Consider the following 21,632-nt stretch of genomic DNA (forward strand, 5'->3'; position numbering starts at 1 on the left):
TTTCCAAATCTAGTCAGCACCAGGCATTTTATGGCCAGTATGGTTGCTTTTACAGATTATAAAATGTACTGTGAGAATATCCAAGCTCCAATTTGAAAAGGTTAAATATAAAATCTGTTATTTCAAACCCAACCAAACAGCAAACAGCAAAGAAAAAACGTTGGTTCGTTTTAACAATGCTTTACAATTGTTTTATTCCAGTGTATGAAAAAAGAAATAACTTACAATAACACAAATACATAGTAATATTGTTTTTAAATAAAATTGATTAGTCTTATTAAAAACCTAATACAAATATTCCCCTCTATGTACTGTATTTACGAGAGTGTGATAACTAAATTCAATCATTTTGAAAAAATACATCTATATAAGTTTAGAAATGGATTATACTTACATTGTGTTGCTGCAACCATGTATTAAGTATTAGGCTGATCTTTATTACAATTACACTATTGTTGAAACTTAACACACTGAAATAAGGTCATGGTAAAGTAAAGTGTTAAACAGAAGTTTATGCATCTCTATATTACTATTGTGTAAAGGTAATTAGTTCTCAATGGAGGCTCACAAAATAAGATCATACTGTAGAAAGGAAGCTCCAACAGTTCAAAGACAAAATATTCACTTCTTTTACAAACATGTTTAGTTATGCACTTGGCAGGATTTTATTTCACACCCAAAAGCATTCTTACATCAGTTGAAACATGGAAAATTCATGAGTGAGTACGCTAACCAAAGGCAATGTTGGGGTAATGGCTTTTAAACATTATAATAGCTGTTTGTCTCTCAACTAAATTATTAGGTATAGAAATAATGAACCACCCTTTCATCTTTTTTAATTTCTCTGTCATTATCTCATTCACAATATTATTTGACCGACAACATCTCAATAACATGTCACAATTTTATTGCATCATGCTTTTAAATCTGCCTTTTATTCTAAAATAATTTAAAGGATGTGATGAACATGTATTTATTGGAGACATTTTAGTTCATTGCACTTATTGAAGACAATCACCACATATGCATCAAATGTATATTTATATTAGTTCAGTTAGTCTTTTCAAATTCTGTTGTGATGTGCAAATATGAAAAAAAACATTGTTAAACCATGTAATGTAACTTATGTCATCTTAAAAAAAGGAAACATTGTTATACCGCCGTAACATACTGTAAATGACATTTCTCCCAACAGCTTTCTCACAGTAATAACATTCCTCTGCAAATGAAATAGAACAACTGTAAATGTGTCTACTGTAGAGTTTAGCAATTAAAATGAACTACTTAACGTTTTAATACGATATTTCTGGCCTCATACAGTTCTAAGCATAACAATGTCAAATCTAGTTAATGGATGCATGCTCATCAATGCATTGTTTCACACAGTGTTCAGTAAACCATGAATTGACATAGAGTGCCCCCCAGTGGATACATCTGGTGATTGATCATAACTAGTGTTTTCACCGACAGTGTTTTCATAAATCTATGAAACAGAGATATCAGGAAGATTAATATGACTATATAATATCATTATAACAGTCTATGGCATAACATTTGCACAAAGTGATGTTTACTGAATTAACTTTCTGTCATGCCCACAAAAGGATGCCATTGCAGTCCACACTCCCAAAGACAGAAACATTTTGGTGGAGTTAAAGGCCACATGCAGGAGCTGGGATGTTGCTGAAAGGCAGAAACGGACAAAACTGGCTTAAATTGTTGGCCAGATTGTTGTTCAACTTGGCAATTTGAACATGCAAACTCAATCTGGAGAATGACAACTAAACAACAACTATTGAATGCCTAATAAAATAAGCATTTGCTGTAAGGATAACACAAAGAGTGATGGTCCTTAGGTAAAAACTATTTGGCTCTTGCATAAAATAAGTTAATCTTCAGACCTAACCAAACAAATACACCACTAATAGTCCAACTCGAGCCACTACACCCATATGTCTCTCTGCATAGGCCTCACAAGATGAGTCACTCATCATTGACCACCATAACATTCCCTTTGATCTCATGCTCAATGGTGGCCCAGTCAAAGATGTTGCCCATAGGAACTATGTGTCCGTAGTGCCAAGCCTGGATCATGCTCCTGGACAGCACAGAGTCCCACATGTTGAGGTCGGTCATCTCCCCGACAAAGCTCTGCGTGGCCTCCAGGCCCCCCAGGTGCCTGTCCGGGTCCTGTCCCAGGAGGACGGTGCCTTGCGGACGAATGGTATGTCCGGGCTTGTACACCTGGTAGGTGCTGCGCCTCCCGTCCACCCAGAAGGCGGCGAGGCCGGTCTCAGACTCCCACGTCAGGCAGAGGCTGGTGCGGAAGGTGGTGATGGGCGGCAGGTGGAAAAAGACCCCGTCGCCGCTCAGGTAGAAGGAGACGCGGCCGTCGCTCTCGCGCCACACGTTGAGCTCGTCGTAGTCGGCCGTGCGGTAGGCGAACAGGATGATCTGCCGCTCGTCCCGCAGCTCGGTGGCCACGCGCATGCAGAGCGTGAAGGCCTGCAGCGACATCTCTTTCTGAGGGGTCAGCGCCACGAAGCTGAAGTCCGTCTCGTAAGGGAAGAGCAGGACTTTGCCGCTCAAACCCACTGGATCAACATAAAACAACACAGATTTACTATTGTAGTTACTTTGAACACAAAGTACAATATACCACATGCAGAGAGAGAGCACAAAAAATAAAGGTGTTGGTCGGGTAATAGGGGAGGAATCATTTCATATCAGTGCACTAATTGTATTATATTATTATTGCTTTTATTTTTCTTCTAAAGACTGGGCACCTAAGGTGGATTTCCTGGGGAAGACTGGACACCAGGTCTACTTCAGTCATATCTCTGACACACATTACATATAAAGAAGTTGTAAGATTCAGTAGCGGCATTGAAATTACTTTGAAATATATAGCCTATTCTATGTTTTAAATTAGTAAACCAACAAGGTAAATATTATAGCCTATAGTTAATGAAGTGTGTAAAATGTATAATCTTGGCCATACATGCCCAGAATATGGATGCTAAGGTTTAAGTGGTTAATCTTGATTTACCACATTTAAGTTTTTCTAAATCTATACTGCTGTGAAAACTCACAATTCGTCCCGCGGGACTGTGAAAACTCACAATTAAAATTCAATTGGGTCTGTTTTTGTAATCCTGCACTGAATTTCTTATGCTTAATTTACACACACAGACTACAGAGCATGTCCAGTAGGCAACTTCACGAACAGTACCCAGTATTCCCATTTCCCAGTGCCCATTCTGTTTTGGTGCCCTGTATTCCAGGTGCCCACTCTGTTTCGGTGCCCTGTATTCCCGATGTCCACTCTGTTTTGGTGCCCTGTATTCCCATTTCCCTTCATTCAGTATACCCTAAATATATCTCTGCAGCCTACCTTGGGAGGCTGAGGAGAGACCAAGTAGGACAGAGGACAAGCCTAAGACACCAAGCAGAATAACTGAGATCTTCTCCCTGTTGACAGTCTGCAAACAGAGAAAAAAGTTTCACATTTCAAACATTGCTCAAGGTACAACCACATATACAAGGTAAAGGCATTTCTACAAAAAAACTTACAAGATAATGTCAAGGTGCAAAATTAAAGTAAAGTCCAAGGTTACAGGGAACAGACATCTCTTACCATTTTGCTGGTTTGTTATTCTTCTTGCAGTGCTAAGTCAGTCACGCTTGCTAATGCCAAAGGTTTACAATCCTCTTCCCTCCTAGCACAGGCCATGACATCAGCTCACTGGATGGACGGCCTGACAATAGGCCTGGTGTGTGAAGCTGGCTGGCACGAGGCTATCTGTTGGGTAATGACAAACACACACACGCACGCACACACACACACACACACCCTTGCCAAAACATGAATGTAATGTGATTACAGCATAACATTTTTCTAACGCATCCAGAGCATTAAGTCCGATTCTCACACTTCGAAGATTTTTCTAAAATGTTCAAAAAATAGCAGATGTACAAGCTCATAGCGCGGCACGAAGTGACACGCTGTGAGCTTGTACATCTGCTATTTTAGTCAGAAGATGCCAGCCCAGATGAGGGGCTTCCTTCGTCTCCATGTAGGCCTATTTAACGCAGTGTTGCTGGTAGCGCATTACATAAATAATGCATTATGTAATATTACTTCGATGAGTAATAAAGTGATATAAGAGTAATGCACTACTTTTGCAAATTGAGTATTATTATTATAGTTACTATGTCAAGTAATGCATTACTTTCAGAAACTGTTATTTGTAGTTTATTTGTTTAAAAAAAAGGTATGTCTTACCAAATTCATGCAAACTAATGACATGTCATGTAGTAGTTTGTCTACCATTCACTGTTTTTAGACTTTTATTTAATAAAAACATATTTCATATTTTTGTCTAGTGCTACCCCCTCACTCCTTTAATAAAACGACAAGGGGTTGAGTAACGAATGAAACATAATTGAATTCTGAAATATTTGGAACAAAGTATTTTTTATTACAGTAGGTAATAAAGTTAACAGAAGAATGTTTGGATTTTAACAGTAGAAAACACCAACTCACAAGCACTGAACAGAAACATTGATTGATATTGAAAATGTTTGTCAAGCAATCATCATACGACACAAACACACACACACACACACACACACACACACACACACACACACAGTTAACGCTCAACAGCGTGGGTTTAATCACAAGTGATTTCTATCAGGCTTACGTCTCATAAATCTCATAAATCACAAACGTAATTTGTTTGAATAAAGTTTAATAAAGTTACTTTTAACGGGAGCTAGTGTGCCGACCTGCTTGATTATATTTGATCTCAGTTCGTTTTGGGGCCAGCACCTGCCTTCAAAAGGTTTTTATTGTTATTATTAACCAAGCATCAGGTTGTTTGTTGGTTTGTCCTGCATTATGTAATCTTTTATAACCAGTTTACTCCAGTGTAGCTTTCAACCAGCGTGTCGATCTTATACATAGTTATGTGGCACTGTGGCTTGGTTTTTGAATAGAATAAACTTGGAGTAGTAGTAGTAGTACTAGAAGATCTTTCGAGTAGATGGAAGAACAGTGTGTGTGAAGCACATCAAGATAAAGTAGAAGTTAAGTAATATGTCATAAGTAATATGTAATCAATGGGATTCTGATCAAATATAGGGTTAGGAGTACTGAAGAACACTCACTACATCCCACAAATCATACATGTCACTACTGGTTATACCTCAAGGAATAAGTCACATTTTCTCAATTTAGGTCCTGAACTGAAAAGATTCATGCATAATTACATATGTCACTGATGTTATATGCTATTGCTTATTCCTTCCATAGAAATCCTCATTTCTCTGCAGTGGATGTGGTGTTTAACTATGCTGGAATGGAATAATGGTTATATAGTACCAAGCATGGAGGTGAACATGATATTCTAGTTGACTTTAGTTTTCAGCATTCCATTTGTGACCCCCTTTCAGTCACTATTCAAACATTTTATAGCAGGTGCCAGTTGACCTATGGAACTAATTAACTACTTCGGAGGCCCACCCCGAATTGTGATACAAGAGCAAAATGGTCTCCGTGTTAATATGTATATTGTAAATTCATCATAATGCGGTCAACTGATTAACTTTCATGCAGCAATTCAGAAGTCTTGATATAATATTGAACGCTACTCTAGTATCAGAAACTCCACAAACTCGCAAATCATAGTTCACGGTTTAATGGGAACAAATGAAAACAAAAACAGGCATTTAGGTTATCAACATATCTACATTTAATACAGATTTCTCAAGCACTCTAAGTATTCTCATCAAACCTGGTGTTGTTGAGAAATAAAATCTGAGATACACAAGCAAACATATTTACACTGCCTGCACTTCAACATAAACCGCCAATTGGCTTAGTTCACCATAACACAATCAGCAGAACGGAGGGAAAGGAACTCTCCACAGTAAAATTCTAAGCGTTAATTTAACTTGAGTTAAATCAACACTCACAATTTGTGAACTTTGTAAACTAATAGCTATGAACTGCAAATGTTTTACGGAAAAAATACCACTGTACCAGACATCCAAAAGTTGAACTGAGGTACAGATCAGATGGATTGCAAACCCTGCTTCCAGCATTCCTCGTACGGAGGAGATTGGTACACTTTTAGCAAATGAAGCTCAAATCACTGTAATAGAATATTCCACAGCTTGGACTGAGTCAGTCCTCCCAACATAATACACAGATTGTTCGCAGCCTTTCTCCACAATTATAAAATTATTTCAAATGGAAAAAGTGGAAAGGGGGGCAAAGTCATGACCGTTTTCTCGGCTTCACAAAGCTTAACGGAGCTCACTTCATGCTTGATGTAAGCGTCCACTGTCATACCAAGCAAAGAGCAAAAGCCATACCTGTTGTCTAAGCACACCGTTTCCCCCGGACACAGCAGAGACAGCACAGAAACATTCTTCTAAGCAGCTTTCAATGACATCACATCGGAAAACAGTTAAACATACGTATCAAAAATGTATGACATTTGAATGTTTTTTTCTGAAAAACAGACCCCCCCACCCATCTCATATTCTTTATCTGTAAATACTTGAACTCTTCATTTTCATGAACAATATTAGACTGTACTCATAAGAGATAAAACTAAGGTTGAATCTAAACCTAGAGTATATATAATGCATACATTTAACATATTGGGATATGGAATAAAGAATCTGTGACCATCCACTCAAAAGCCTTAATTGACATTTCTCTGAAACCTTGCATACGTACATGTACCACCCTACTTGAAAACCGTTTTTTTTTTCTTTTCTCCATTTCTTTTTTTGGCATTTCACTTATTTCAGCATAAAAAGGAGCCACCAACACTGAACTGTGGGGGAAACCATGATTAACTAAGGTAACTACTAACTAGAGTAATTAAGGAATACTGGAGTAAAAGCCAGACGAAAGGCGTTATTTGTGTTTATACTCGAGAAAGAGGGGACTTTTGTTTTCATTTAGGTGCTGATGTTTTCAGAGGATTGTGGCACTAGAGAAAAGAAAAAAAAGGAGAGTGAATGGAAAATGAGAGAACAAAATAGAGACGGAAGGAAATAGAGAGACCTGAGAAATGTGGCCGCCTGTTATAAGGTTCTTGGGGGGGGGTTAAAGGGAGCGGAAGGACTGGAACAACAGGCCCTCGCAAAAATTTAGAGGAAGATTTACAGCAAAGATGTGTGGGTATGATTGGTAAAGAGAGAGATAGATCAAGATACATGGCTCCCATTCGGTAGTCCATATGCGTATGTGTTTTGTTTAGTTTCCTCGCCTGTGTAAAGTTCATGTCCAGGAGGAGGGGCGATCCATTCTCTCTTGTTTACCCAGGCCTTGTCAATGTAGGCGCTATAACTGGGGGATGAGAGAGAGAGTGGGTGATGGGGGGTGAGGGGCTTCAGTAGTCCTCCACCCAGCCATTCTCCTGGATAAAGGCATCGATCACCTCCTTCATGGCCAGGTTGGGAATCAGCTGGTCTTGGGTCAGAGGACTCCTTGTGACGGGGTCAAAGTGGCCGACTCGCTGCATAGACAAGAGGGATAAAGGATAGCATTGTCATTCCTGCAGTAATAACAGCTACTGAATGTTTTAGTGGCGTTTGGGAATATAAAACGCCAGACATCCAGACAGTACAGGCTTTTTATAGCCTTCCCTTGCTTTGAGAGAGTCCATAATCTTTAATTTCAAGCCCTCAGGTAGCTGCTTAGAGGAGCTTGAGGTTGTTGAGAGTATTCATGTAGCATGATTTAAAGTCTAAGGACTCAATCAAGATTTGATACCTTAACAAAATTATGAATCTGTTGGACACTTTTGCACAGGTCACATTTAAGACTCTTGCACAGCAAATCTGTATTTTCCGTCCGTAATTGTCACACAAATTGTAGAAGGCCACAGATTAATACTTTCGACCCTATAATACTTTGTCCGTCCAATCAATGGTCGTATGTAAACCCTGCGAACAGTACATGCAGTTGACAACACTTCACCTGTAGATGCTCCTCAATGTCCTTGCGGTCGTAGGTGATTCCACTAGGGGTAATGCAAGGCTCCCTCATCAGTTCAAAGCTGATTTTGCCACACAGGTAGTCTGGGATCTCACGCTTCTACAGGAGAGACGCACAAATCAGACATCTGAATGTCTAATAACAGAATATAGTATTCAAAACATTTTGTGGTAGTGTAATTTATCATGTATAACATATGCTAAATAACTTTATTTGCTGGGTGTATGTATCATATTAATTCTGCCTGACTCTCACTGGGCCCTTGCCTTAACTCCCATTGAGACACACTGAGAATTGTAAACACCTGCTAAGTATGGTTTCTTGTTTACAGTTGCATTATGACTAATCATACTTACTTAATCAATGATTTAAAGCATGGAAATCCACTGAAAAAGGCCATGGAAAACAAGAGGAGGTGGTTTCTGTAGAAACGGCTCTGGGTGGAAATAGGATATGGATGCTTGACTACGTATATCGGTGACATGATAGTGGGGGGGGGGGGAAACAACGCTACTACAGCAGGTAGTAGGGCTGGGCGATATGACTTCAAATCAATATCTCAATTAATAACTTTAGCCTCGATTATGATTAATTAACTATTTCTTTTTATAGGGCACTGGCCCAAAAAAGGTTGAGAAACACTGTTCTAAATGTTGGCTTTGATACATTTTCTGTTAAACCCCAAGGGCATCCCCAGGTGCGTTGCTCGCCCGTGCATGTCACGGTTTGCACAAGAAGTGAATTAAAAAGTACATTTTCTTCAGCTGAAAGCAATATTTTTGAGGTACCGACATACAACTGGAAACAAGACACTTGAGCGTTAATTTGAGAGTTAAATTGATTTTTTTTATAGTTTTGCTGTTGATAATTTGCCCGCCTATTTACTTATATTTTCTTAGTTTCTGGAGTATTTGGGAAATCGCCTGTATCTCGCCTTCTGTGTTTTACTATGTAGTTTTGACAAGACATGCTATTTTCAACAGCCTATAACAAGCGAACGGGGGGTCGCGATGACATTTTTTTTTTCTCGCGGAAGCACAGTGAAACCCCCCCGTGATTAGCAACTGTCAGGGTATCGATCATACTGGAGATAAAATATTCTGTGACTACTTGAAAAGGTTAAGAAAATCGAAAAATCGCCGGCAGTGGGTGATTCATTTATTCTGGCAATGAAAGAGTTAACATACGGTACACCTGCCAACCTTGGGATTTTCAGTTGAGTGCCATTATGTGCTTTGCGTGCGCGCGGCAAAGCATTTTTTGGGGAGGGGAGGTATTGGGCGTGTGGATCTTTTAATCTCTCCAACACCTTAGCAAAGCCTCAGCAAGGTGAGCAGTAGTCTGTATTGATTGTCAAGATATAAAAAATGGTCAGCTTTGATAAAAACTAAGTTAGTGTTTTTGTATTCATGTATAGGCCCCATTTTCTGTGAAAGTATAATTTAGCAACCACTTTACCAAGCCGTGTTGTCCCCGTTCAGTCCAAACCATGACATCCTCCATAGTTATCCAACATCCAACCATTTTCCACCCAAAATAATAATTACGGTCATCTCAACACCAAATGCAGGTGAGGGAGTACCTGACCCTGTGTGAAACTAGGTTTCAATGGGACTAGTGTAATTGTCTCAAAGCATTTTATAGCAGCTGATAAATAAGGTGACTGACTGACTGACTGACTATATTAAATTGATACGTTTAGTGGTGTAGTGCTTATATTTGAAAAAGTTTGTCATGTACAGTAAACATCAACCAGCATATTGCATTTGCATTACACAGAAATGTATGGCTTAACCCATTAAGGCCTGAAGTTCCAATTCTACAAAATGTCTTCTAAATCCTAACAGTTTTTTGAAAAAACATATGTTGCTATATCAATGGTTCTCAAACTTTTTCATGTCAAGGACCACAAAATTATATGTATTTGGCCGTGGACCCCCATTTAAAAATATTTTGTTCCAGGGGCCCCTAGAAGCAAAGATTTGAACAAACGTTATATATCAAAAAATATTAAAATATTAAAAAATATATATATCCAAAGATTTGCACAAATCTTCTTGATTTTTCAAAAATAGCAGATCTACAAGCTCATAGCGCGGCACTCGATGCCGCGCTATGAGCTTGTATATCTGCTATTTTTGAATAGCCAAAGTGTAAAATAATGCTTTTTAGATAAAATGACACAGATGCGTTCCAGGTCTTAATGGGTTAAACAACTATATCACAGCTTCATAAAGGAACATGCATTAAACTGCCAAGAATATATTTTTGTAAATACACACTTTTCTTTTTTCATCCACTTGAGAGAAGAGCTCCTCCATATCCATGAGGTACTTGTCCTGACAATAATAGAACGAGACAATTCCTCATCAATTTAAATATGTCATGTACGTTAAGTAATAGATAATTGATGGTGTGAATGACTTCCAAAACACCTACATGTTTTGATTTGATCTTGACAGCATCACTTCCATTCTGATTGTCATCGTCCTGCTTTTCTCTGCAATCTTCCAGTTCCCTGTATGAACGCACATTACAATCACTCATTCAGGGACCAGAGAAGAGGAATGCAATGGGACTGGGTTCCCGTCAACCCTGCAGGGGTTTTTACTCTACTGTGGGAAGGAACCATCGATCAGCATCATCATCACGGGATGAGAGTGGGATGAAAAAACGAAATATGATGTATGAAAATATGGTAGGCCTATACATTATTGGGCTCAACATGTAAATGCATTGTCCTGCTCCAGCAAACCGAATGCATCACCGACATAAGTTAAAGAGTCTAATTTCCGACCACCAACTATGTAAACTTGGCTCATCAAGCTCAAGTCTGAGGTCTGGCGATGCAAGATTGAGTTTATTGGGATCCAATAAACTAATCATTTAACGAGGAAGCAGACACATTTAAAAATGAAACGGGAGCGAGCGCAAGTGGTCAGAAATCATGTGTTTGCGGGTGGGTGCAGGATTGAAAAACACAGAGCTCTTGCCCAGAATCTTAACAATTAAGCCCACACAGCGGAATTTGTTTAGCAACTTGCTGACTTAAAAAGAAAATAAAAGAAACAAGAAGAAATCAACAATGCTGAGTGAGCTCCTACCTCTCCTTCTCAGCCAGAATGAGTTTGGAGAGATAAGCGTGCAGCTCATTCTCCTGGTTGATGCGTTTCTCCTCAATGCTGTTCCAGCGTTTCTTCTTTGCGATGCGTAAAGCACTGGGGATGTCATCTCCAAAGTTCAGCCTCTGCTCTTTCGCCAAGTTGAAAGCTGTAAAAGAAAAAAAATACCATTACAACATTATTACATTACATATTACAATTTGTCCTCTGCAGTGAACCCATCCTAAATGTCTAACTGACAGGGATCTAGGATCAGGTAGGCAGCCAATATTTATAACCTAAATCGATATCATGGTGGTACTTCATTCCGGTATTCATTATTTTGGTGTGAGAGGAAACCAGAGCACCCTGGGAAAGCACTCAGGCAAACACAGAACACAGGCAGTGTTGCCATGTCCGCTTATTATAAGCGACTTTGGGCTTGTTTCTGTTAAGTTGCTTGTAGTGTAAATATTGGTAGTTGCGGGTTGCTTATTCTTGGGCTTGTTTCTAAAGTGTAGGGCTTGCTTCCTAATGTTGTTTAAACCACTGGTTCTCAAACATTTTCATGTCAAGGACCCACAAACTAATTATGTATTTGTCTGCGAGCCCCCATCTGAAATGATTGTGCCATACAAAATTTGTGTCGTTAAATTCTTTCAAAGATATTCCAAATATTTAAAAAAACAATTGCAAGATTTTTTGAAAATAGTAGATCTACAAGCTCACAACACGTTGCAATGCGAAGCTAATTTTAAATAGCCTATGTATCAGTGGCGGCTGGTAGATTTTTCCCCAGGTGGTGCTACACCAAACATTAAACCAATAACATGTCTATGTTATCACACTAGTTTATTTTGATAGGCCCTGACCTAGGCTATAGTCATTCAATTGTGAAAGACAGACATAACCAATGGCATGAGAAAAGATTATGATTAAGTACTACACCTTTTTGTACTTATAGGCTAATAATAAAATGCTGCTATAGCCTATTATAGTATCCCTATTCACTGCAATTATAACAACAGACAAAAAGTTGTTTCGTTTTATAAGTTAGGCTATATTAACTCATTCTCTGCCAGAACTTTTTTTTTTTTGCGTTTGCCCACTGCCAGAGATTTTTCATTGAAAAAAAAAAGTACTCAGGAGCCGAGATACAAAATCTTTAAGTTTTAAGTTAACAAGGAAGTGGATGGGAGTCTAGATCTTCAAAAAATCATATCTCCTTGGTCTTTGGGTTAAAAAAAATAATAAATAAATAAATAAATAAATAAATACATTGAAAAAATTAAGTCGTTTTAGTCGTTCTTGGCAGACAGGGCTTAAAGGACAGAAGTCGTTTTAGTCGTTCTAGGCAGGGAATGAGTTAAGTTTACAATCTACGTAAGCATTTTGGTATGAAAGCCAGCATTCTTAATCCTGTATCATACAAACAAACCGCGTGTAAATTGGTTGAGAACTCAGCGAGTTGTGGTGCTTTTCATGTCTCAATAAGCTATACGTCAACGCACACAGGTATCGCGCGTTGATAATCGCAGATCTACAAACCCACAATAAGTCGCATCTGCAACATGTTGTGGGCTTGTAGATTGGCGATACAGTTGTGCGTCGAAGCATAACTCAACATAGACATAACAGGCATAGAACGTGAAGCTCACCAGTTGGAATGAGCAGCAGCTCATATATTTTAAAGTAATTATCATTTATTCAAGGAAGATCTAGAGGTGGTGCGGCACACTAGCGCCCTTCATTGACGGGCCGCCACCGCTATGTATATGCTGAAATATTAACTCATCTTGCTGCGCGTGTGATCACGCAACCTAGTCGCTTCTTTTGGGCTTGTTTTCGTAGACCTGGTCGCTTGTTTCTCTTGCAAAATCTGGTAACACTGAACACAAGGTGAACATGCAAACTCCACACAGAAAGGCCCCAGGTGGGTTTGGGCCCAGGACCTTCTGGCTGTAAAGGCAACAGTGGCTAAGCATTGAGCTACTGGCAGCTTACATTATACATGTTACTCAGTAGACTGAAGGATTAGAACAGAAAGATCTGCACCACAAACGGCTCCCGTTAAGAGGATTCTATTTAGTGCAGTGACATTTCGAGCAACACAGGCACTTCCTTGGACGTAGAAGTGTGAGGAAGAGCCTGTGTTGCTCAAAACGTAATGAGCTGCTAACAAATGTTTTGTTGCAGAACATTTTAACATGATTACATGGTTAATTCATTTACTTTTCTTTGGACTATGTAGTATGTAAGATGGACTTTTATGCGTTCACGACACATGTTAACAACATTGGGAAGTCATGTGATATTTGAATATTCTGAATCTGTGTTTAAAAAGGTCCACTCTATCCAAAATCTTGCTTTTTTTGTGGTTAATGTTTTTTGAGGTCTACTCGTGAAAATCCAGTTTTTTTGCACTCTCTAAAAGCATTAATAATATGGATTTTTACCTCCAAAATGTGGTTTTTAGATTGCCGCTCACTGAAAACTGGTTCGACGTAGTACAATCCAATCAAAGACATGCATAAACACTTGATACATGGTATGCATCGTATGCATGTCTTTAGTCAGCCTCTGATTGGACAACAGACCAGTGTAGGACAGCCAGACTAACGGGAATTCAATAAAGCTAGCTTGCACATGTGGGGTTCCTCGAGCACCAACGTTTGTGTTTGTGCCCACACACACAAGCAGAGTCCTCCTGGGCCGTTGTTATTTCGGTATATTGATTGTAGGGGTGTGTCCTATTGGCATATTAACCCATTAAGACCGGAAACGCATACGGTCATTCTTTTTATTTCTTTGGGCTATTCAAAAATAGCAGATATACAAGCTCATACCGCGCTATGAGCTTGTAGATCTGCTATTTTAGAAAAATTGTTTTGTGCAAATCTTTGAATATATATTTTTTAAAGCGAACATTTGTAGTTTGTTGCTTCTGGAGGATTCTACAAATGTATTCTAAATCCTAACAGTTTTTTTTTTTAATCTTGTGTTGCAATAATATCAGTTGTTCTCAAACATGCCATAAGTACTGTAGGTCCTGGAATGCTAAATGAGAGCAAAGACAGAGCCATGTTTGAGGTACAATAAAACTCCTTTTATGGACATTTTTGGGAGGGAAGAATACTTGACATGAACATTCATTGATCAGATAATGATTTTTCTGAGGATTTAAACCACACTTGACTTTGCATGTATGAACTGTGACTTTAAGTCAGTTTTGACTGAAATGATTTAGCAAAGTCAGATGATCCCCCAGGGGATTACCTGTAAGCATAATGAGGCTCAGAGTATAAATCTGGTCTATGAACAGTTGGGTCCACCTGACTTATTTTAATTAGAGCTGCTATTTTTGACAGAAAAGTGTTGGGTAATGTTACTTTTCAAAGTAACTCGTTAAATTACAAGATTACTGACAAGTAATTTGTTACTTTACAGGATTACAGGAAAAGTAGTTAGATTATGTTTAGATTAGTTTCCCAAGTTGCTATATTGTCCAGAGGGAGAGTAGGCTGCTCAATGAGCCTACTGTACGTTTATTGACTATTGTCATTGCACACACTAACCTTAAAGGGCAAGACCACTTTGGTAGAGGTTTGGGTTGTGTAGTTACCTTGCCATGATGTAACTCCAAAAGGTGGGCAAGAAATAAAAAAATATTGCTCCATTGATTAGAAATTGACAATTCAAAATATGCTCCTCATTGACTTACATTGTACGGTAAAACAGCTCTCAAAGTCACTCTTTTAGCACAAACAAACACAAACAAAGCTGATTCAGACAATATAGAACATCACCAAACCCAGTACTGTTTTTTTTTTTTTATAAAAATGTCAACTTCCTGTTGATTTTGCCATTTTTAATAAGTAGAAAACCCGGACTGGAACCACGGATCCGGATCCAGATCTTCAAATAGTAAAATCAACAGGAAGTTGACATTTTTATTCAAAAAACAAACAGTACTGGGTTTGGTGATGCTCTATATTGTCTGAATCAGCTATGTTTGGGTTCATTTATGTGCTGAAAGAGTGACTTTGAGAACTGTTTTACCGTACAATGTAAGTCAATGAGGAGCATATTTAGAATTATCAATTTCTAATCAATGGAGCAATAAATCTTTATTTCTTTCCCACCTTTGGAGTTACATCATGACAAGGTAACTACACAACCCAAACCTCTACCAAAGTGGTCTTACCCTTTAATCTATGGCCCATAATCTTTAACTCTGAAGTCTAACAACAGGAATGTCATACGCAATATCCCCTTTACAGAACCTTACGATTATGTTTGGTAATCATAAAAAACAGTGTAGGCTACCGGAGTGGACACCAGTGTTGTGGAGCCGTGCTTGGCTTGGATATGCGTCTTTAATTCGAAACTGACAGACACTTGTCAACCAGGCATAATTTGCATGATGTTCTTACTCTCGTTTCACCAAGTTCACCAACAAATCCCAACTAATGTGAAAGCTTCCATGAAGCACGATGTAAAGGCTGATCTCTCTGCCTTCTCTGAATCTCTGCTATGTTGCTAACTGAATGCACATTGCGCAGTTACGCACTGACGAGCACAGCTGCAACTTCTGTGCCGTGTCAAGAAGTAGGAAATAAACATCAACAGCAAATGTGTCGGATGGGTCTGCCATTTCATTTGTGGCAAATGAAGGAACAGGGAAATCATTTGTGACACACTGTAAGTAATGCAATTTATTTGGAAAATGTAACCACGGACTCCAATTGCAAAACTAACAATGTTATGTTTGCATTACTCGAAACAATAATCTGATTACAGTAACAGCGCTACCTCCAACACTGGTCACAAGGTCTGAAAATAACATGTGCTCTTTGTGTGTTTCACTAAGACATAGACCTAACCGTGCTGTGTGCTTGTGGCTGTTAAAATGACAGCCACTGTAACTCTAAGCTACAGTACACCTAAAGACTTTGGGCACCCCTCCCCAAGCCCCCTCCTTGGCACCTCACTTGCTCTTATAAACGTGCTGATCCCCTCCCATACATATGCTTCCCACTACTAATATGCCATTCGGTTACAGTAAGTTGAAAGGTCACATAACATAGTGTACTCTCCCTGTCTGTATACATAATTACATACAGGTAGAAATGTACAGTTATGTAGGGGAGCCACAGGTTTGTCCCCATGCGTCCTGCTTGTAAAAGAAACAATTAATGAGATGAGATTCAGATGTGGTCAAGACATGTAGACAAGATAAGTTCTTTGTATTGGAAGTATTTGGGGAGCAGGGGAGGTGACCTCATCCTATCCATGCGAGTACCTGCCTAAGTATTCGTTCTAAGTACAATACAGTGCTTTGTAGTACATGCTTATAAGAAATACCATCTGATTCATCTTTCGGCATGCGGTTATCATCATATAAAGGGTGCGTTCCGAAATACGCTCTCTGTGAATCTGCTTTCAGAGTGCTCTGGTTTTGATGCCATAGTTTGCTCTGATATCAGTCAATTTATGAAAGGTCAGAGGAGATGCTCATTAGCTAATGTTGCCATTTTCATATTTTAAAATTCAATTAACTGATTCATTCATCCATTCATGTAGATGATAATTACCTGTTTCGTTACATGTGGATGTGTGCTGAATACTGTCTCTAGAGTATCAAACAAGCTACAACCATCACATTTTTGACTCGGGCGGTCAGTGCGTGCATTGGGTGCATGCACTGAATAATTCTAAATGGCAACGCACGGCTCTGAATTTCCGAATAACCAGAAAGCACTCTAGCCATCTAATGGTGGATTTAACTGCAGTTTTGCTATAATCATCTGTATGATCTACATCAGTGCAAAACGTAATTACCAATTTGAAGCTGCAATCCATAACTTAGTTTTTAGTGAATATATGTCATTGTGATCAATCTGTAAGGTAGAGTATGCTAACAAAAGACAACTGTGGTGGTTTTAGTTGGTACGCCTGCTCTTCTATTGAGAAATGTATATCCTGTGGTCGGGTAGGACCAATATGGTTGACAAGTAGTAGTAAGTAAGTAGCCTCGGGAACCAACGGTTCCTGAGCCATGTGGCCCCATAGGTCAGGGGTCTTTCTGTAGCGTGAGGCAGCTTGATGTACAAGTACACGCCCTGGACATGACGCTAGTATGTAGCAGGGACAATACAACCCTTGATGCTGAGTGCCAAACAGAGGGACATGGGGTACCATTTTCATAGTCTTTTGCATAACTTAAAATGGGGATTGCATGAAATAACCTTTTCAATTAAACAAAAGTAATTTTTGATATAATCTTTCTCTGGTATATTTTTCATAATAACAATTCCACATAATGTGTTTTTTGACAACTTCTCTAAACACTTATTCCCAAGTGTCGGCCCCTGACACTCGCGTCAAAATTACGTAGGCACTGGAAATGTACCAAAAATGTAATGTATGTATGTATTTTACTGTTAATAAATATGATTTCTGACAAGGTGCTGTTGCTTTCCAAAATATTCTCGGTTGCTAGGACCCTGCTTTTTCAGCGCTCCTTCTGTATAGACAAACGCTGTAACAACGGAGCTACAAGGGGTGTCGCTTTAACAGACTACTAAAATGAATGTTACACAATAAGACTTTTATGACGTTCCACACCTAAAATATATCCTCTGCCCTAACAGGCTTTCTGTATTAGCTCAGCAGTAGAACTTTTGGTGCTCGCAGTCGCACAGCGTACCCTGGTTCATGAGGACAAGAATGTTAAGGATTGCAGCATTAATGGCTAGATATGTACATTTTTGACATAACACAGAACCAGCCTGTTTATCACTGTGTTGCCTGCCATAGTCTTTTGAGCGCTGTGTTATTTTGACAGACAAGGGATGGGGAACCTAGGGGAGGGGTTGCAGGGGAGGTGGAAAGCTGGTTTGTTTGAAACACAATGGCCTGTTACAGCAATGCCCCTCGTTCGTCGGTAGGGGCTGTGTATTCCACAGTGCGGCTTCAATATTGACCTGAAAAGCCACAGCTCATTCTAGCATCAGCTCTTCTGACAAAAAGACAGCCACGTGCAATGCTGTCTGCAGCAAAGATGTGTAACAGTGTAAAACATACTAACTCAATTTGTGATCTGTAAGGAATAAAACCTAGAAACAAACATAATTGGGTGAAAACATTAATTTACCCCCTCAGCAATGCCCATTCAACATGTTGCCAAATATTTCATGCCCATTAGGGCTTTGCTCTGACCTCTCTGCAGGTTGCCAATGGCCTCATCATAGTTTTCCAGCTCCAAGTGACACTGGCCCAGAAAGAAGTGAGCCTTGACCGACTGGCTGTCCAGCTCCAGCGCGTGCTTACAGTCGGCCAGCGCCTTGTCGTGCTGCTGCAGCTTCACGTGGCACAGGGCCCGGTTAGTGTAGTACACTGCCACTGATGGATTACGGTTCTGGGAGGCAGAACATGGCAGTCAGCACATGTACACTACACATTACAGTACAAAGTTATGTTATGGTGCTATGCTGCTTTCAATTATTAAAACACACAGAAGGGCATGCACGAGTCACTGTGACCTATAAGTGCAATGCAATGCAATGCATCCACCCAACTCTTGCAACTTTCTGTCCATCTATACATCCTTTTGCATAATTGAAGGAATAAGAAGTGCATACATTTGCGTCACGTTAACGTTGTTAATAAGAGGAACAGAGAGGAACGACAGTAAACATACTCTGTGTTAATATATATTAATTTGTACACACTCAAGAGTTAAGTTAGCACTCAAGATTAGACGGTGTTACTACTCACAATCGCTTTGCTGTAGCAGGTGGCAGCCTCCTGGTACTTGCGGCAGAGGAACAGCCGGTTGCCCTGTTCCTTCAGCTCCTGGGCAGTGGAACTCTTCTCGGGGCTGCCCGCCATCTTCTCGCGCGGCTCGGCGGCGCCCGCTCCGCACTGCTTGCCGTACCTGTTCCCCGTCTCTCCGGCTGGTCCGGCTGACAGGCTGACGAATTTCCCTGTCACTTCTGCTTCTTACAAACTACACCGGATAGAAGAGAAGAAAAGAACATGTGCATGTGTGAGTGAGCCCAGTGGTTCTCAACTTGAGGTCCGGGGACCCCCAGGGGTCCTTAGGGGGCTTTCAGGGGGTCCCCAGTTGAATTATTGATAGTTAGGAAGTCTGTGCAATGCTGCAAATGGAACCAAGTAGACACGTAGGGTATAGTTAAATTAACACTGACGAGTTTACATCAAAAGGGAGTGCACGGCCAAATGCATTTCAAACTAAGGGGCCTTTAAATTAAATTGATTGAATACTTTATTAACAGTTTGTAAATGGTACTGTGTTACGATTATAGAATGACGCTAAAAAGGATAACACAAAAAAAGCCCTAAGGGCTTGTTTCCATTGTGGTCCTGTGCATTCAATTCATCAAAAAAGGTTGAGAATCACTGGGTAAACCGACGCCTCACTGCAATGCACCTGCAATGCGTGTCCTCTCCTGTGCATATTGTGGAGGTATACAGTCCTGTTTGCTTTCATTGAACCCACAACTAGCCATGCATCAATGCTACACTAGAAACACATGAACTCATGCCCATGACAACATAATGAAGGTAGACATTAAAGGTGCAGAGCTTTGGCTAACCACCACCCCATAAAATTAAATGACAGCCTGGACGTGCTGTTACCGTAGAAAGTAGTCTAAAGGATAACACAGTCAACTGAGTAGCACATATTGACCCCTGGTTATAGTTTAATGACAGTAGAGCTGTGAGCTGATCAACTGATCATCATTATCATCAATTATGACCACAAGAAAGCAGCACAGCTTGGTGTGTTCAGGTGGAGCAGTTAGCTAGCTAGCAGTGTTGCCAGGTCTGCTTATTATAAGCGACTTTGGGCTTGTTTTGTTTTTTGTAAAGTTGCTTTGCTTGTAAATATTGGTGGTTGCGGTTTTTTTTGTGGGGGCTTGTTTCTTAAGTGCAGTTCCTTTTTGGGCTTCCTAGTGTTGTATAAACCAGTGGTTCTCAAATATTTTCATGTAGCCTAATTCACTTGGTCACAGATCTGAAAATATGTTGTGCCAGGGACCCCTATTTGAGTATTCAAAATGTTCCACATACAAGATTTTTTTTTTAAATAGCAGATCTGCAACGCGTTGTGAGCTTATAGATCTGCTATTTTCAAATAGCTGACATATAGGTTCAAAAGTGTTCCTTTGGCCTGCTTCTTTTGGGCTTGTTTTCATAGACCCGGTTGCTTATTTCTCTCGCAGAATCTGGCAACAATGCTAGCTGGCTAGCTGCTACACCCATCGAGACAATATAGTGCAGGGGCTGCAGTGGCAAATGCCGGCTATAGTAACATTAAATAAGACCGGTAGACAAGAGATGGTTGCAAACAACTCAGTGTCTTGGTGGTGTATCCTTCTTATAGGTTTCTTTTAGGAGCTGTTAACCTGGGCCTGGAACAACCCACCCCCCGCTATCCGCCGCTAGCTAACAGTGTTACCAGATTTTGTGAGAGAAACAAGCAACCAGGTCTAGGAAAACAAGCCCAAAAGAAGCAACTGCAGGCCACATGCAAGAGCACTTTATCGGCTTTTTGAGAACAGCAGATCTACAAGCTCACAACGCGTCGGATCTGCTATTTTCTAAAAGTCTTGGAAGAAAATGTGGGATAACTGTTAAGATTTTCGAAACATTCTAACAACACAAATCTGGTACCTGGGCTCCCTGGCAAAAATATTTTCAGATGGGGGTCCGCAGGACGAATACATTACTTTGGGGGTCATTGATCATGAAAATGTTTGATAAACACTGGGTTTAAACAACATTAGGAAACAAGCCCAAATAAGCAACTACACTTTAGAAACAAGCCCCCAAAAAAAACACAACTACCAATATTTTAACAAGCAACTTTACAGAAAAGAAAGCCCAAAGTCGCTTATAATAAGCAGACATGGCAACACTACTAGCTAAGTGCTGCTTCGTGTACCAGCCAGTGTATCCGTACTTGTTTTGGACAAAATACACGTTCAAAACTCACCTCTAAAGAGCAGGTTCACATCCAGATGGAAAGAACGGATGTATAATTCGCTTTCAGTTCTTAATCGATTGCTTTTTCCCATCCCGGGCTGTCATGATATTTTGTTGTTATGCTGACGTCAAAGTGCTGCTTGCGGAACGACGGAAGCCTGCGAGGTACCGGCCGTGCGGAACATAGTCGCCAAGTAATACCTCAAAGTATCAGCAGATGGCACTATGTGTCAATGTTTTATCCTAGCCTCAGCTTGTTTGAGGTTGGCCTTTTCATTCATAAAAATCACAGGCCTAATATTAAAGATTATTGATTACGCATGAATAATAACATCTTGTCTTTTATAGGAGTATAGTTGAACTTTAGCATGTATCAAGGATCACTTGTGTTCTATATCAAACTTCATTATAAACATTAAGGTTGACATTGACAACCATGTACATTAATTGTGTGTGCTGTGTGCTGACTCCCATACCTATGCTACCCAGATACCCAG

The 21,632-nt window shown here is 39.8% G+C and overlaps 2 protein-coding genes across 3 annotated transcripts; both read right to left on the reverse strand.

Moving 5' to 3' along the window:
* Window positions 1-736: 736 nt before the first annotated feature.
* LOC308104708 (C-reactive protein-like) lies at window positions 737-3,818 on the reverse strand. Its single transcript, XM_080455206.1, has 3 exons — window positions 3,638-3,818; window positions 3,395-3,482; window positions 737-2,594 (listed from the first exon to the last, which is right to left on the reverse strand). The coding sequence occupies exons 1-3, from the start codon at window positions 3,638-3,640 to the stop codon at window positions 1,984-1,986; spliced, it is 702 nt and encodes a 233-aa protein (XP_080311332.1). The 5' UTR covers window positions 3,641-3,818; the 3' UTR covers window positions 737-1,983.
* A 773-nt stretch (window positions 3,819-4,591) lies between these two features.
* On the reverse strand, window positions 4,592-21,281 carry stub1 (STIP1 homology and U-Box containing protein 1). Of its 2 annotated transcripts, XM_080455108.1 has the most exons (8): window positions 21,146-21,281; window positions 18,901-19,132; window positions 18,343-18,541; window positions 11,125-11,290; window positions 10,460-10,538; window positions 10,303-10,359; window positions 8,003-8,119; window positions 4,593-7,538 (listed from the first exon to the last, which is right to left on the reverse strand). In XM_080455108.1, exons 2-8 carry the CDS (start codon window positions 19,012-19,014, stop codon window positions 7,413-7,415), a joined length of 858 nt encoding a protein of 285 aa, XP_080311234.1. In that variant the 5' UTR covers window positions 19,015-19,132; window positions 21,146-21,281; the 3' UTR covers window positions 4,593-7,412. The 2 variants fall into 2 exon arrangements, with proteins under 2 accessions (XP_080311235.1, XP_080311234.1); XM_080455109.1 differs by lacking the exon at window positions 21,146-21,281 and having other exon boundaries at window positions 4,592-7,538; window positions 18,901-19,119.
* Between the last annotated feature and the right edge of the window lie 351 nt (window positions 21,282-21,632).

The sequence above is a fragment of the Gymnoscopelus braueri genome, assembly GCF_963280865.1.
Source record: "Gymnoscopelus braueri genome assembly, chromosome: 17".
In the NCBI taxonomy this organism is placed as follows: domain Eukaryota; kingdom Metazoa; phylum Chordata; class Actinopteri; order Myctophiformes; family Myctophidae; genus Gymnoscopelus; species Gymnoscopelus braueri.

Excerpts from the sequence above, each read along its gene's own strand:
- LOC308104708 (XM_080455206.1), bottom strand. Across the intron at positions 2,595-3,394 it reads TCTCTCCTCAGCCTCCCAAG|TGGGTTTGAGCGGCAAAGTC; the intron begins GTAGGCTGCAGA and ends ATGTTGATCCAG.
- stub1 (XM_080455109.1), bottom strand. The coding sequence starts at position 19,014 with ATGGCGGGCAGCCCCGAGAAGAGTTCCACTGCCCAGGAGCTGAAGGAA. Across the intron at positions 11,291-18,342 it reads CATTGGCAACCTGCAGAGAG|CTTTCAACTTGGCGAAAGAG; the intron begins GTCAGAGCAAAG and ends TTTCTTTTACAG. Across the intron at positions 10,539-11,124 it reads ATTCTGGCTGAGAAGGAGAG|GGAACTGGAAGATTGCAGAG; the intron begins GTAGGAGCTCAC and ends GCGTTCATACAG.